General features: G+C 39.4%; 2 protein-coding genes across 2 annotated transcripts in view; one reads left to right on the forward strand and one right to left on the reverse strand.

Moving 5' to 3' along the window:
* The window catches only part of itga10 (integrin, alpha 10), a 39,711-nt gene extending 28,780 nt beyond the window's left edge, over positions 1-10,931 (forward strand). Inside the window, exons 9-30 of the mRNA XM_079240847.1 lie at positions 1,056-1,221; positions 1,990-2,063; positions 2,149-2,293; positions 5,318-5,466; positions 5,611-5,754; positions 5,874-6,080; positions 6,167-6,297; positions 7,173-7,339; positions 7,553-7,695; positions 7,768-7,878; positions 7,971-8,056; positions 8,165-8,306; positions 8,403-8,495; positions 8,582-8,658; positions 8,779-8,868; positions 8,971-9,055; positions 9,614-9,727; positions 9,800-9,907; positions 9,986-10,093; positions 10,179-10,274; positions 10,358-10,471; positions 10,563-10,931. Of these exons, the coding sequence (XP_079096973.1) occupies positions 1,056-1,221; positions 1,990-2,063; positions 2,149-2,293; positions 5,318-5,466; positions 5,611-5,754; positions 5,874-6,080; positions 6,167-6,297; positions 7,173-7,339; positions 7,553-7,695; positions 7,768-7,878; positions 7,971-8,056; positions 8,165-8,306; positions 8,403-8,495; positions 8,582-8,658; positions 8,779-8,868; positions 8,971-9,055; positions 9,614-9,727; positions 9,800-9,907; positions 9,986-10,093; positions 10,179-10,274; positions 10,358-10,471; positions 10,563-10,616 (2,604 nt within the window). The 3' untranslated portion in view covers positions 10,617-10,931. The remainder of the gene's footprint in view (positions 1-1,055; positions 1,222-1,989; positions 2,064-2,148; positions 2,294-5,317; positions 5,467-5,610; positions 5,755-5,873; positions 6,081-6,166; positions 6,298-7,172; positions 7,340-7,552; positions 7,696-7,767; positions 7,879-7,970; positions 8,057-8,164; positions 8,307-8,402; positions 8,496-8,581; positions 8,659-8,778; positions 8,869-8,970; positions 9,056-9,613; positions 9,728-9,799; positions 9,908-9,985; positions 10,094-10,178; positions 10,275-10,357; positions 10,472-10,562) is intronic.
* A 10-nt stretch (positions 10,932-10,941) lies between these two features.
* Positions 10,942-16,129, reverse strand: polr3c (polymerase (RNA) III (DNA directed) polypeptide C). Its single transcript, XM_079240848.1, has 13 exons — positions 16,023-16,129; positions 14,653-14,799; positions 14,084-14,348; positions 13,437-13,726; positions 13,197-13,301; positions 12,808-12,981; positions 12,670-12,721; positions 12,494-12,554; positions 12,253-12,403; positions 11,786-11,887; positions 11,619-11,668; positions 11,392-11,541; positions 10,942-11,292 (listed from the first exon to the last, which is right to left on the reverse strand). The coding sequence occupies exons 2-13, from the start codon at positions 14,797-14,799 to the stop codon at positions 11,208-11,210; spliced, it is 1,632 nt and encodes a 543-aa protein (XP_079096974.1). The 5' UTR covers positions 16,023-16,129; the 3' UTR covers positions 10,942-11,207.
* Positions 16,130-16,132: the final 3 nt, after the last annotated feature.

Below are 16,132 nucleotides of genomic sequence, written 5' to 3' on the forward strand. Positions count from 1 at the left end.
AGTAGTATTAAAGTCCTATCTTTTGCATTACCTGACATATAAACAAGAAAATTTATGGTTAATAGAACAACCAAACACACAAGCCTCTGGTAAAGCAGATATATATGCAGGCACAACTTTAAACGATTAAATAAACTATTTTTAAAAAAAAACTGAAGTAAATGGGGTGTTTTAAGTGTTAGAGTTGTGGTACATAAAGTTAGTCTGATGACCTCTGGTAATATTTTACCTAAGCATATTTTGACATGCACTTTGTATTCCTTCTATGGATTTAGGTAATGTGTATGCAGAGCAAAAATGGTTCATGTGGTCAGAGCTCTTAAAACTAAAGTCCAGGAAAAGCAGATTGTGGTTTTTGAATTAGTGCAGGACAGAGAGAAAACATAAGAACCTCATTGTGGAGATGCTTAAATCCTTAAATGCATTTTCAAATTGGGAGTATCAAGAAACGTGCATTACATTTCAGTGATACTTCTTTTCTGGTTTCTTTTCTTTTCTACTAATCTCTTTCATGAGCCATCAAAAGCCCGCAGTTTTTTGTTGGGTGGGATTTTTTGACCCCTACAGGATCTTGATGTAGACTTTCATAAGAAGGCACACCACATATTACACTCTGTTACATCCCCTACATTTTAAAAACAGAGGATTTCCTTAGTTTGCTTGGCAGGCATGTTCACATGGGGAGTTCCTTGGGTTTGGTTTCTCTTATGGAATTTTCTCATTTGTCCTTCATGCGTTAAGCCTTAAGCAGCTGCTGCTGCACTATATCTTCTGCATCAGTCATTTCTTCACCTCTCTCAGCTGTGTCTGTGCTCCTCATTTACAAACCTCAGATGGCAGCCATTTCCTTCTACCTTATGTTTCCCAGTTAATTTGTTGCCTTGAAATATGGCTTCATTATTTTCTGATACATGTCTGGGTACATCATCTGTTTATTCTCTGGTTTTCTCGCATTCACCCCCTTTTCTGCCACAAGCTTTATTTGCCTTCAACTTGTTTCTTTTTCTTGATTCAGTCATTTTAAAGTGTTTTTCCTCTCTCGTTCTGGGCTACAGGTTCTGGGACATTATATCCGGAGACAGCAGGATCCAGAAACATTTATTAATGAGATCAAGTACATCGCCAGTGACCCAGATGACAAGTTTTTTTTCAATGTTACTGATGAAGCTGCACTGAACGACATTGTGGATGCTCTGGGAGACCGGATCTTTACACTGGAAGGTGACTGTTAAGCTGGAGCAGAGGTCTCCAACTCAGTTCTACGAGGTTCGCAATCCAGCAGGTTTTCTATGCATCCTTTCGACAACACAGTGATTCAGATTATTGATTGTTTGTACAGGACCTGATAGGCTATTAGATCCATTAAATTTAATTCAGGTTTGTTGAAGCAGAAATACATGGGAAACATGCTGGATTTCGGACCTCGTATCGGACTGAGTTGGAGACCTCTGAGCTAGAGAGTCAGTGTGGCAATTATAAAACCCACCCAGGATGTGCATTCATGTTTTGTGTTTTGAATCACTTTTATTTCCACTTTGTCTCAATTTGAAATGATCACTCATGTAATCTTCATGTTCTTGATGACTGAAAAAAGGATAAAAAATAGAAATATGAACTGTATAGTATTAATCTTCAAGTCCAAATACTGCTGCAATTGTGAAATAGCCAACTTCAATCTAAGAGGGAAGCAACATTGGGTACATAAGAGATTATGTTGGAGAAAGCAAGAAAAGGGGAAACAGGCATGCACAGCTGTCATAGTAGTTGCAGGAACTTGAGAGAAAGGCTGATGATAAGTGATGCCACCATTAGATTCTTAGGGGAATCAGACAGGAAGGGATAGGAGGAAAGCAAATGTCTCCCGCCTGAAGTTTTCAGCATAAAGTGAGGATGATAATGGTCAGATGCCCAGAGGCAGAGGAAGGAAAGGGAAGGGAGGAGATGTGCAAAGAAACATGAAGAGAGAACTGACTTGTCCTGCAATTTTAGGTACGCTGGGCTACAACGAGAGCTCGTTCCACATGGAAATGTCTCAGATCGGTTTCTCCACACACAAACTGGATGTGAGTCCTAACAGTTGTTGTTACCATCTGTGTGCCAACTTTTAGCTGAGTTTGCAACTCATCTCTACACTCCTCCCTTCCTCAGGATGGAATTCTGTTTGGGATGGTAGGTGCCTATGACTGGGATGGTGGAGTGTTGAAGGAAGGGACCAATGGAAGAGTCATGCCCCCCAGAGAGGCCTTTGAAAGCGAGTTTCCACTGGAACTCAAGAATCATGCTGCTTATTTAGGTACTCACAAGCCATCCCACCTAACATGATGCATTACAAGTACAATAATTGTTATTGGCATTATTTGTGGCTTGTGCAAAATCACAAATAATGGAAAAAAAGCAGAAACATCAAGATAAATCTCATCATTATTTAACATTTTGATTATTTTAGAAATAAACTCAGTTTAGCAGTGTCAGTCAAAATTTATACATCAAAAAGTCCCTCATTCCACCCACCATGATGCACATATAGTAAATGTAAACAAAAACTGTATCATAAATATCATCTAATTTATGATGCAGCATGCAAAACCAAAGGTCAATGACAGGAAAAAATATATCATTTAAAACTGTGTTTCTGTTAATATCTAATCACTTCACGAAAATAACCGCTATGTTTTTTATTCTCTTAGAATAGGCCACTACATCCACTTACATGTGTGGCTGCAAGATGCAGCATTTTTTGTGCTACCATTTTTACTACAGTGTCTCTGAATGGACAAACAACTCTGTGTGTGAAGTAAGAACCTTCTGAGCATCAAATTGCAGTACCCGCTTTGTTTTCATGGGTGCTAGAGCACCTTTTCGTGAAAGTAACACCTTAAAAGATACATAGAAGAAAACAGTGCACATACACAATTTTGAAGTATTACCTGTTTTGCTGTCATTGCTGCGCCTGAAGCTGTTAAATCACTAATAAAAACATGTTTATATCTGGGAGAATTTTTCCAACTAACAGCCACCATCCCTTCACACAATTATTTATATGTCCTCCGTATGTCAGTAATTCTTACATATCATATTTTTAACTATTTTAGTGAAACTTTACACTAGCTTCACAACAGGAAGATGGAGTTTGTGTGGCATCTGTAAAACAAGATGTTTTCTGGGTCCCACGTTAACAAATTAGAGCATCAACACCAGCTGAGTGAGAGTAGTCATCTCAGCTGTGACTCAGGCTACACTGCAGCCATGTGCCTTCTTAAGTTTCAGTGTGGTGCCTGTTTTTAACATGTGACGCAAGTGTGATGAAAGCAGTTCTCAGCAAAAATACATGTTGAAAACATTAGCTGATTGTCAGATTGACAATCATATTAGCAAAAATCAAGCTTTCACCATCATTTCAGAGTGTAGGTAATGTCACAGTAATCAGAAATAGAGTTAACCTTATACCTTCTTAAACCCAGAAGGAAAGTGCAACTTAATTTCAGGGGGAAATTGCAATTATCATATTTGATTAATGATTTTTAGTAAATTACTGAATTTTTCATATATTAATATAGCTGGCATAAAATGAGTTGCTCTGCAAAGAACAAGCAACACTGACTGAGTAAAGATGGGCTTAAAATGGGCAGCTGCCATAATGCAGATTCCTTGCGTTCAGCAGCACAGTTTACAATCCACTGATCAGCTCCTCCTGGAGATACTGAGGCCGAGGCGGAAGCTCAAAACGGACAGCAGCTTTGCAGTTGCACATAAGCTCCATCACTATCCATTTTTAAAACCCATCCGAAACCCATTTTTATACCTTGGCCTTCCACCCAACATGCAACAGCTAATTTATTGTCCTCATTGTCTTTATGCTGGTTTTATGAAGTGTTGTACTATTATTGTGTTTTGGATTTTTTTGCAGTTTAAAAGTGCTTTTAATCAGCAAGTTAGTGTTGCATTATTCACTTGTTTTGGTCTGTCTCTTAGATGTTTGGGATTGGTATCTCTTTTTATTATATGTTAACATTTGCTGAGATTTCTTTTTCTTGTGTGTACATACCGTAAGTTAGCCACCCGTTTATTAAAAAGGAACTGTAGTTGCCATGTTATAACAGTGTTAATGTATCTCCCAATCCAATCCAACTTTATTTTGAGAGTGCTTTAAAACAACACAGTTGACCGAAGTGCTGGACACAATCCCAGGCTTAACAACATTTTACTACAGATTTAAAAAATAGTACAAAAACAATAAAATTACTAGTCACAGTAACACATTATATAACGATAATAATAAAAAAAAATCTTAGATCACTCTAAAGCAACCCTTTCTCACATGACCTTTTATTTATGTGTAAAAAATAATCTGAAATAAACAGGACCCAAATGCACAAGAAGCATTACTCATAGAAATTCCATTGTGGGAATTTTTTTGTGTCCATTTCTGCTGCAAGAATGAACAAATAATTTAACCATTTTTAATACTGATTTATTCCAACACAGGGTTGCTGGGGGTGGAGCCAGTTCCAACTCTTATTAGGGAAGACTCAGGGTACACCCAGGAGATGATGCCAGTCCAACACAGAAAGATAAACAACCACTCGTGCTCACTCCTAGAAAGAATTTCGAATCGCCAGTTGGCCTGACAAGCATGTTTTCTTAAACTGTGGGAGGAAGCTGGAGCACCCAAAGAAAATTCATGCAAAGGGAGAACACAGAAAGGCTCCAGCTGTGGCTCAAACCAGAAACTTTCTTCCTGTAATGGGATGGTGCAAATCATCCCACAACTTCTATCCAAACCTGAGAACAAACAGTTATTTAACAAAAATATCTTTTTTTTTAAAAAAGGCCAATATTAATTACAGTAAACTCATCTGCTTATGTCTTTCAGTATGAACAAATACGTCCTCTTGTACTTTAATTATATTTTTGCTTGTTTTATGTCCAAAATGCATCACATCCCCTTTGCCTAATGGTTAAAAAAAAACAACAAAAAAAACAACAACAAAAAACAAACAAAAAAAAAAAACCAACAACTTGTGAGTGTACTAATGCTGTTCTTCCAGCTTAGTAACACATGCTGCAGTGATCCACAAACATTTTTTGTTATGTTTTCCTGTCAGCCCACATTCTCAAATGCCCTAACAAACAACATCTAAATATGAGATTTACAAGATGCAACATTTTACTTAGTTTACAGACGGAAAGACAATTAGCAGTGACTTAAATAAAATTCATTTGTAGTATTGGAAGAAGCCATGCAACAAGAACTTCTCGACAGCCACAAAACATTCTATTGTGTTGACTAAAGTACATGCTGTATTGTTTTTTTCAGGTTACACAGTATCATCTGTGGTCATTGGTGACTGGAGGAGGCTGTATGTCGCTGGCGCGCCTCGATTTAAACACAAAGGAAAAGTCATTCTGTTTGAACTTAGTAATGACGGTGATGTGGACATTGTTCAAGCATTTAATGGAGAGCAGGTAAAGTTTTTTTTTCATGACTTCCCTTCCTCTTTTTATCCATTTTTATTCTGACAGAAAACTGCCATGATGTAGTTTTTCAGATGTTATAGTAAGGGCTCCACCTACTGGTAGTAAGACTAAATAACATGTTTCTGTCTTTAGATTGGGTCGTATTTTGGGAGTGAAGTGTGTGGTCTGGATATCGATCAGGACGGCATCACTGATGTCCTTCTGATTGCAGCTCCAATGTACCTCGGCTCAGGAAACAAGGAGGCTGGTAAAGTCTACATCTACACCCTTAGTGGGGTAAGATATCAGTGGAACAAGTCAAAACTTAAGCAAATGCAAACATCCCATAACTACTTTACCTTGTATATCCTGTTACTTTCATCTCATTTATTTTTCCTCCATACACTGTTTCCTAGGAGCAGGTGTTTATACGTAATGGTACACTAAAGTCAGAGGAAAAGTCCCAGGATGCCAGGTTTGGTTACGCACTGGCAGCTGCTCCAGATCTGAACCATGATAACTTCAGTGATCTGGTGGTGGGAGCTCCACTGGAGGATGAACACAAAGGGGCCATCTACATTTACCACGGGGATGGTATTTACATTATCCACGATTATAAACAGGTAATCCCAGTTTATCTAAACCTGCAAACTCACTGGTGCTCCCTAGAAATCAGTCAAACTAATATTTGTATCTCTTGTTCACACAGCGTATATCAGGGTCATCGCTCTCCCACTCCCTGCAGTATTTTGGCCGCAGCGTAAGCGCTCAGTTGGACTTGGATGGAGATGAGCTTATAGACGTGGCAGTGGGAGCACTGGGAAGTGCTGTGCTGCTCAGGTGGGCTGAGACAGAGAAGGAAATTCCCTGCTAGTGCAGATTAAGAGTCTTTTAAACAACTAATTTCTACACTTATGTCACCCCTCATCTCTTGTATGTTGTCAAGAAAACAAGTGTAAACTGAAAGGAATATACAGTCTATAAAAAAACACTGAACAAACTTTAAAATCAGCGTTTGGTATGACTACCTTTATACTTCAACCCATGTCATATCTCTAAGCAGTCTTCTTCAACCTTCATGTAGAACATTCAAAGGAACCTCTGTGATTGTTGGCAGCCTTTTATTCCTTTTTCTGTCAAGATGATCTCAAACTGTATGAATAATGTGGATATCTGGGTTCTGGAGAAGCCAATCCATGATTGATAGTGTCCCATCTATCCAAGGTATGTTTTTACTGCATTGGCAGTGTGTCTAGAAACATGTCCATGCTGAAAAAATAAGCTGCAGCCAATCAGATGCTTTCCAAATGGCCCTGCAGAGAGGACTGAACTCTGGTACATTGAACAGTATAGTCCATCAGTTTTGGCAAGCTCCCCGACACCACTGGTTGGAATGCAGCCCCACACCATCACAGAGCATCCAATGGATTTACAGATGGTTGTTTGGTAGACTGGACAGAAAATGAGTGAAAAAACAGTCTATATCCAAACACTTTAAACAGCTCACAGGAAGTGTGGCTAGCTACATCTTAAGAACACTGAAAATGACAAGAAATATTTGCCCCTTGGAAATAACTTACCAAAAATTTTACTTGTGCCCAAACACTTGTGCAGTAAAGTAAAATGAGACACAAATGGTATTTACCAAAAGACATGGCAGTTCTTTTGTGGTATCACATTGGAAAATAATGCTTTCCATTGACTGTCTCTTCTAGTTCTCGAAGTATCGTCCAGATCAACGTGAGTCTGTCTTTCCAACCGCACTCCATCAACGTAATTCAGAAAACCTGCAAGAGGGGAGGCAGAGAATCCGCCTGTCTAAACACCACAGCCTGCTTCAAAACTGTTTCACGCTCTCCTGGACCAAACAGCAACAGTTTTGGTAAAAAACTCCCCCCCCCCCCCCCCCCCCCCCCCCCCCATAAACCCCACATCCCAGTAACGCCCCTTTGCAACGTTAATACTCATTTCTTATTGAGAATTGTGCAATAATAAGCATGGATCCAATTTTGCATCTTCTCTAAAGCATTTTAGCAGGCCGACATTATTATAATCGTCCCCCACCATGTGTCTCTATTATCGGTTCTATCCTAAGATCTTTGGGTGTCAGCCACGTTGGATGACCGAAAGTTGTCAGCGCGGGCTTTGTTTGATGACAGCTCCCACCGACAGACCCAGATGTCAATCCGTGTCAACACTGGAGAAACTCTATGTTACAAACTGCCCTTCCACGTCTTTGTGAGTTTTGATTCATCTTTCATAAACACACCTCGGGAATAAGAATAACTATTTTCTTTATCTTCAATGCAGGACACGGCAGATTACATCCGTCCAATCAGCTTCTCATTGCGGTTTAAAATTAACAACACAGAGTCTGGTCCAGTTCTGGATGAGGGCTGGCCAACCATTGTCAAGAAATCTGTGAGTGGTACAAAAGTTAGTATTACTCCTTTTGGATTGCTTTACATTTTCTAAATCACAATGTGCTTTTTCCTCTATGTATACTTGTCCAGATACCGTTCTTTAAAGACTGTGGTGAGGATGATGTGTGCACAACAGACCTGGTGCTGCAGGCTTACATGGACATTTCTGGGACAAGGTGTAGATCTGAGACATTTCTTCTATTTATTTGCTTTTGTCTCTGAAGTAATAAAACAAAACATCTACTCAGTTGTTTGATCAGAGCGAGTCTGTGCTTCCTCTACAGACAGAAGCCTTATGTGATTCGCAGCCCTCGTAGGCGTCTGGCGGTGGAAGTGCAGCTTCAGAACAGACTGGAAAACGCCTACAACACCAGCCTGACGCTGAACTATTCCCGCAATCTCCACTTCTCCAGCCTTAGCATCAGGGTAAACCACACTCATCTCCCCCCAAAATCCTGCTTTATCACTTGTATGTAACAATTCTTAATAAGCCTAATGATGTTTTCTTTTCTGTCATCATAGGGTGATGCCCACTTTAAGATAGAGTGTACAGCACTTGACTCGAACAACCACTCATGTAATGTCAGCTATCCAGTGTTTCGCTCTCATTCGAAGGTACTCTCTTAACTCAGTCCACCCACCGCTCTCTCTCCTTCAAGGTGAAATGTGTCCCTTCAGCAGGCTCTTCTATGCCGTTGCAGGTTAACTTTATGTTGGAGTTTGAGTTCAGCTGCATGTCTCTCCGCAGACAAGTGGAAATGAAGCTCAGTGCCAACAGGTTTTTGACTCACAGCCATATCAAAAAGTTTTACATAATAGAAATAAAAATTGATTCTACCATTTGTCCTTTTTTTTATTGATAAGCTGAGTTTATGTCACCCTTCTCTTTGTCTTACAGCGACAGTGTGGAGAGAGAGGACACTTTGGAGGACAACAGTGTTCAGCTGCAGAGTTTTGTTCAGTATGAGCCAGATTTGTTTGTTAGCAGGTGTGTGTTTACAACATGAGCTGCATTTAAAAAAAAAAAAAAAAAAAAAACATTTGGTAGAGTTATTAAGAAGCTGCTCTTTTTCTCTTGTTTTCCCTGTAGTTACTCTAATCTGAACCGCTATGAGGTCCATCCCACACGGACAGTGTCAGAAGCAATTGGACCAGAATTCTACACACACATCAGGGTATAAATACACAACTGTGCAAAAAGTCTTGAGCCACAAGCACATTTATTTCTATGTTACATCCATGGACTTCCTTGTAATCTTTTAAAGTTTTGAGAAATCTTACTTTACTGCAGCAGAGATCAAAAAAAAAAAAAAAAAAAAAAAATGTAACAACAAAGCAGCCAACAACCGAAAAACAGCTTTGCAATTTCCTTCACAAAGCCACTGGAACTATACCTGAAGTGTATTAAAGACATTACATGAAAGCTCATCCTAGAGGATTCATACTATGTTAAATAGTTAAGATAGTTATTCCAGAACTAAACCAATCTTTCATAAGAATTGTACAAACTATATCAATATGCCTTATAGATGTTATTTCTTTTATCTTGGCTTATTGTCATCAGTTATTTTAGATATTTCCAGTTTGTGGCAGAATGTAAGGACATAAAAGATGGCTCAAGACAAACTGTAATGATCGATTAATAAAGGGCTTTAAAAAGTTTCCACAGAAACACTAGTGGGTCATCACTCTTAAGGACAAAAGGCAAGATGTAAAGCTGTTTGTGTTTGCAGCTGCAGAATCTTGGCTGTTACTCTGTGAGTAATCTGGAGCTGCGGGTGTATCTGCCCTCTGTGGCTGCAGAGGACACAGTCTTTATGACTGTCACTGATGTCTCCTCAAACAATGTGAGTAGGCCTCATGTGCAGTTTTATTTTAATTGCTCATAGAGAGATGACATTTTTTAAATTGGCCCACAGGCAACAGGAGTGAACTGCAGAGTTCTAAGTGATGCAGCCCAGCTGAAGGCCAGACAGAGAGATGTACGCCCCCTTCATCCTGAAGACATGATGCAGGATGAAATACTGGTGAGGCATCTTTACCACAGAATATGCACACTACACAGGACTTGCATAGATGCTAATATGACTTGTGTGTATGTGCAGAACTGCAGCAGGTCCTGGTGCACAGAGGTTGTATGTCAGATCAAGCAGCTTGGCCAGGATGCCATCGTTCGAGTCAGCCGCAGAGTTCATGACGATTTCTTCAGAAAAGTGAGTTATAGAGCAGCATGCAGATGATTATGTAATGGCTCAGTGAGCCAAACTTTGTTCATCACCCTTTTGTCTCCGTTTGTAGGCCAAATATAAGTCAGTGAGGATAATAAGTGCCTATGCCGTCACAGCTCAGGAGACTAATCTTATCACACTAGGCACAGGAACAGTCTGGGGGGAGGTAAGAATACAGAAATGTTCTGTGCAGCACAGAAAAAATATATAACTTGCTCTAATAATTCTCTGCATCTCTCCTTTCTCTAGACTGTTCTGGAGGTGCTGAAGGGTAGAGCCATTCCCATATCGCTCTGGATTCTGATTGGTAGCATCATAGGAGGTTTGCTGCTACTGGCCCTCATTATTTTCATACTATGGAAGGTATTCTACAAAATTTAAATTCAGACTTAATACATATAGAAATAAAGAATGTATTAAGGATATTATAATAATCTGAGTTATCTTTTGTCAGCTTGGATTCTTCACACGTAAACACAGAGGAGAGGAAGAAAACCATGAGGACTGAACCCATATTTTGTTCCAATGAAAGCAGTCATCTGCTGCATAAACCACCAGATGAGTGGAGGCAGCCTCCCACCAGGCATAGAGGGGGGTCCCAGGATGGAGCTTAAGACACAGATGCAAAGATCTCAATGACCAAAGAAAGCATCATCAGGGTCCAACAGAAATGCACTACCCAATATTTCCAGGGTCGGGGGCACTAATGTAAATAATCTCTTGTATGTTTGTTTGTTTTTAACTTTCAGGAAAACCTAAGTGTATTAAACCACAGTTCTAATATTTAACTTGCAGACTTTTCCTCGGTTTTATATTTCAGTCACTTGGCCCAATCGGAATTGTTTTGATTTTTTTTTTTTTTCTTTGAAGGGGGGGGGGGGGGGAATAAAACAAGTAAAAATAAAAAAGTATTCTTGTTCTGTTCATTTATTGATAATGTGTGCCATTAAAATGCAAAAACAAAGTCTATTGAAATTTTACCCCAAACTATAAATAATCTTAGCTAAAAACTTCAAAACAGTTTTGACAGCAATCATGAAAAAAGAGAAAAGTGTCAAGAACACTACAAGTGAATAGTGATGTCCCCCCCAAGTCTGACTCAACTTGCAGATGTTGCAGTGGAGCTGATGTAGGACTCAAGAAGAAAAATGGTCTCATCTACTTGGTTTTCTGCTGAATCTAACCTGGAGAAAAGAAAAAAATGATCAAATCAATAACATCAAGAAACTGCTGAGATACCTCTTTATCTTGACAAGGAGTAAGTTTTAGTTTAGTCATCCTACTTGTTAACATGAAGCCTCAAGCTATCCAGCTGTTGCTTCTCGGGAGCAGTGATCATCTCCTCGACCTCAGTCAGTTGTTCAGGCTCAGCGCCGCTGGCCTGCAGAGATGCCAGAATGGCTTCAATTCGCTGGGATTTCTCCAGAAGACGCCTGTAAACCAAACGAAAGCGAACAACTGATTCCTCTATTGCATAGTGTTTGAAATGCAGTTTTATCAAAAGACCCACTTGCTTTCTTTGCTCTCAAAAAGGCGTCGATCTATGAGGTTGGCTACCGTCTAGAAAGAAAAAATGTACAGAGACAATATGTGACTGAAGGCAAAACCATTATCAAAAGGATTCACACATTAGAAGCCCATAAAAAGCTCCAAAGGTTACAGTGGTTAATGGTTCACCTTGTAACAGTTCTGTAGCAGCATTCTGGCGGTGGGGAGTTGATTGACAGTATAAAGATAGAATGTGCGAGAGGGAGCATAGTCTGGTGTCTTGGGGATTTCCTGGAGAAAATATAACAGTTATTCAGAGATATTAAAGTGTTTTGATGTTCACTTCAGAAATTCATGACTCAAATAATTCAAATTTACCAATTGTTTTTATTTACAAAGATATCAAACCTAAAAGTTTTAAGTTTTCAAAGTAGGTTTGTTGCTCTCATAACCCCCTTCAAGGCTGGAGCTTGTGGTGGTAAATGTCAAAACTGAGACTAAAGTCATACAAGTCTTGATCTATTGTGTGTTTAAGCAAGAAAGAATCATGGCTAATTTAGTTCTTTTCTACGCTGTCAGTTTGCACAGTGAAAACTTTCAACTGAACTAAAAACTACTGCATCACTTTAAAACCATTCCCAATCCATCATGCATACCTGCAACTGGACCAGGTTCTGCGAAAGCAATGTGTACAGCATGTCTTTCGCCTCTTTAGCTGGAATCATGGCAAAATCTTCCACCTGCTTCTGCTCCAGATGATGTTTTCGTAACAGTAGACGAAAGATACGAGCAGATCTGGAGCCAAATCTGATGACAGATTAGATGTGGATGACTCAATAATGAGCTCCAGGTGATGACGCAGGAGTATGTACATACAGTTAAAACACACCGACTTACCTCTCCTGTACTACAGACTCAAGTGTGGCTCGTGCCAGGTTGGCTAATGCTCTGTGTAGGTCTGAGTCATGAGTTCAGAAAAGCAGCTGTTCATTGGCATATGTTGGTTAAATAAGTGTGTTGTGTGAAAGAAGCTTCTTGGCACCTTTAAAGGTTGAAAAATAAATGAAGGATACTGACAACATACATTCCTCCTCCACTTTCACCAGCCTTCCCCACAAACTCCATCTAACAAATGACAACAGAAAGATGATTTAAGCAATTTGTGTAATTAGGAATCAGACAGCATAATGTGTGCCTCAAGAGGAACATACTGGGTCATCCACCAGCAGAGTGAGGTACTGGTCCAAGATCTGTCTGGCAACGTTGTAACTTGCTGGGAAGGACCTGAAGATCTCATTGGCTGAGAGGGGCTTTGTGCATGTGGCTTTGGGTGAAGTCGTCACCTCACTCATCCTCAACATGGTCCTCACTATTTCACTGCTGGTCTGAGTTGTGAATTGTTAAAATCATAAAGAACCGTTATGTTTGTTTATTTGTTCTAGCAAAGAAAATAGAGAAGAAATTAAGTTAAACTGTTATTTCTGCTATTTACTCTTACAATACTCCTTTGTTTCTAGACCATATGCCTTTTAAACATAAATCAATCATCTCTTTCTTTGAAAAATATGTTGTATTTTCAACTTTTGTGTGGAAACCCAACCTGATCCAGCTTGTTAGCCACAGCGCTGATGATTGCCTGGTCTCGGAAGTACAGATGGAACCGCTCAAAATTCACCTGCCAATAGACCCCCTCATCACCATGTTTCTGAAGAAGAGAAAACATAAGATACATGTAGAGAGATACAAGGTTGGGTTAGTTAGAAGCTATTTGTTAAATGAAAGGAAAACTGCAATTTTGCATGAAATATATTCAAAGTAAGATTGTACAATGTTTTCTAACCTCTGAATCCATTCTAGCTCTTTTTGCACTTCTTTGTTCCTCGCCATCCTCACTGGCAAGCTGGCGTTTACCCCGCCCCACAAGTGTCACATGAGGTACCTTGTAGCAGTCAGGGAAGCTCTCCGGTGTGGGCAGGGTGACACTGGCTGCAGGAGTAGCAGGGGCAGCACTGGCTGCTTTGCTTTCTGTTGTTTCTGCTCCCCCTGATGGAGGGCAGCGCTGAAGAAAATGTGTCTCCACCAGTTTGGAAAAGGCAGAGGACACTTCATTATAATCCACGCTGTGTCCCTCTATGATGATAAAATACAGACTTGCTGTTAAATTGTTTTGTTTTTTTTTGTTTTTTTTACATTTTGTTGAAATTCCACATAACCCACATAAGTAATGACGATTACGGCTCTTTCCCAACGCAATCATCCACAGTGAACACAGTAGTGTGCTTTTTGCACTAAATGATATTATTGTTTAAAGAACGAGTATCTAAATGTTTTACAGTTCTTTATTGTGCAAGTTTTCCATACAAACTTTTACGCATGGTTACTGTAAAAGCAGGAAAACCCAAAGTCAGGCTTCAAAATGTAATTTCAGAAAACCATGTAAAATATCCACACTTCTTTTAACAGTCTTTGGCAAAAAGGAAAACTTACCCTCCATGTTTTGTGTGAGACGGTCTGCGACTGTCTTAACCATGCTGCTCATCGTCATGTAGCCCCTCTGTAGCAACTCCTCTATGATTAGTTCCCCCGTGTCACCGTACAGAGTTTTGGCAGTGTAGATGTAACGTGGGTAACGCAGAATTCTGAGGATTCGATGACAGCAAGCCCGATACTCTGTGGGGCTCCCGGGTCCTTTCCGACCCGAGGTGAATGAACAAGCCCCATGCTGCACAAGCACACACAGAGACTTCTTTACCTGGATTAAAAGAGAAAGAAGGATTGGGGAGTATTAACTAATGGTTTATGTTGTGCGACTCTTACTGTTTAAAAACTCTGAAAAAGAATCTGTGCAAGAATAAGAAAATAAAAAGCAAAGGAAACTTTTATTATGACCAAACAAACATAAAGAATGCATTGCATTTTCTATGTGAATTTGACAGTGTGTATTCTGCATTGCCAGGGGGTCTAAATAAACAAAATAGCCAGCTTGATGTCATCAGAACAAAACTGCAGCTCATTAAACATGAATTTGAAAAAGAAAAAAAAGGAACTCAGCCTACCAGATCAACCGAGATACCAGTCTCATTAACAATGGTTCTTAAATTTTGAGCTCCATTTCTGAGTAAGTGTGTTCCCACTTTCTCCACCACCTCCCCAAAATGCTCGCGAAGTAGAAGACCACACAGGCGAACCTCCTGGGTTGTCATCTGCATGAACACACAAGCAGAAACATACAGAATTTACATCAGACCATAATCAGCATCCACATCTACGCAAGTATCATTAAAACAATGCTCAGGAGTTTTTTGTTGTTATTGTTTTAATCCTGTGAAGCCAAACATATCATATTTGATACACACAGTTTGAGACACTTTGCATCACATCATAGTAAAAACTTTGCTCAATATCCTTTTGAACATAATCTGCTTCTTGTATTCTGTCTCCTAATAGATATCAGGAAGCAGAATATTACACAATAATAATTTTGACATATCACATGGCAAAAGATAATAAATAGTAACCGTGTAATTTCAGTAATGCAAACACCAAAAGGAATATTTTTGTTTTTCATTATGTTGAATGTGGACTTCTGCAGTCATGATGTGCAAACTACGACTTACACCATCTGTTTATAAGAAAAAATATTCTGAAAAGACATTTGGCAACTAGACAAAGCTTGATAAGGGCTCACACCAGTAACTTCAAGATTAAGATTTGGACTGGGCTTGGGAAAGTCTAAACCACCAACAACCCTTCTTTGGTGTAGAAAGTTGTGAGCTTGGGGTTTTTTTTCTTGCTGAAAACAACTTTCCTCTTAAGATTCAGTGTGTGGACATTTGTTCTGGCATGTCTCATATATTGTTGTTTAGCCAAGAATGGCAAGTCACCTACACATTAATACATATACAGCAAAAAGGCCCACCATGTGATACTACCACCACCATACTTCACAGATGGGAGTATTTTATAATACTGGAAATCATGAAATTTTGAGTTAGTCACAAAATGCTTGTCAAATTAGCTAGAAGTTTCCATATTTTGGTCAGTCACATATATGTAATAGTGGGTCCTTTGTATAACAATCTAATAAAGGAAAATGACCATTCATTTATTGTTTTAAATATGTTATTTGGCTTTCTAGACAGCTATCATGTTGGTATAAGCCAGCGTTTCATACAGTCCTCAGGGCCCACTGCCCTGCATGTTTTAGAGGCAACCCTTCTTTAACACACCTGAATTAAATGAATGGCTGTAGGTCCCGAGGAAAAAATTGTACAAACAAATTGCATAAACTCAAACACACGTGAATTAGTTTAATATTCAAGACGCTCAACCGCAAGCTTCCTAGCTAACTTCATGACAACGTTTTAATATGATAAACATGACAATATTGTCTCACGAAATCACCAGATCTTTTCTTCCCACAAACCTTTCTGACAGACTGATTTCCACACTGACGCAAATCTTTTCTTTGTGCACGCCACACACACACAGAGAAACTTTCCACATGCGGATCCCCGATGTCAACACAAACACTTC

The sequence above is a fragment of the Telmatherina bonti genome, assembly GCF_933228915.1.
Source record: "Telmatherina bonti genome assembly, chromosome: 5".
NCBI classification, from domain to species: domain Eukaryota; kingdom Metazoa; phylum Chordata; class Actinopteri; order Atheriniformes; family Telmatherinidae; genus Telmatherina; species Telmatherina bonti.

Bases quoted from the DNA above. Each gene is read 5' to 3' on its own strand.
- polr3c (XM_079240848.1), bottom strand. From the start codon at position 14,799: ATGACAACCCAGGAGGTTCGCCTGTGTGGTCTTCTACTTCGCGAGCAT. The intron at 14,349-14,652 runs GTAGGCTGAGTT...CTTTTAATCCAG, and splicing joins CTGGTATCTCGGTTGATCTG to GTAAAGAAGTCTCTGTGTGT. The intron at 12,722-12,807 runs GTATGTTCCTCT...GTCATTTGTTAG, and splicing joins CTCTGCTGGTGGATGACCCA to ATGGAGTTTGTGGGGAAGGC.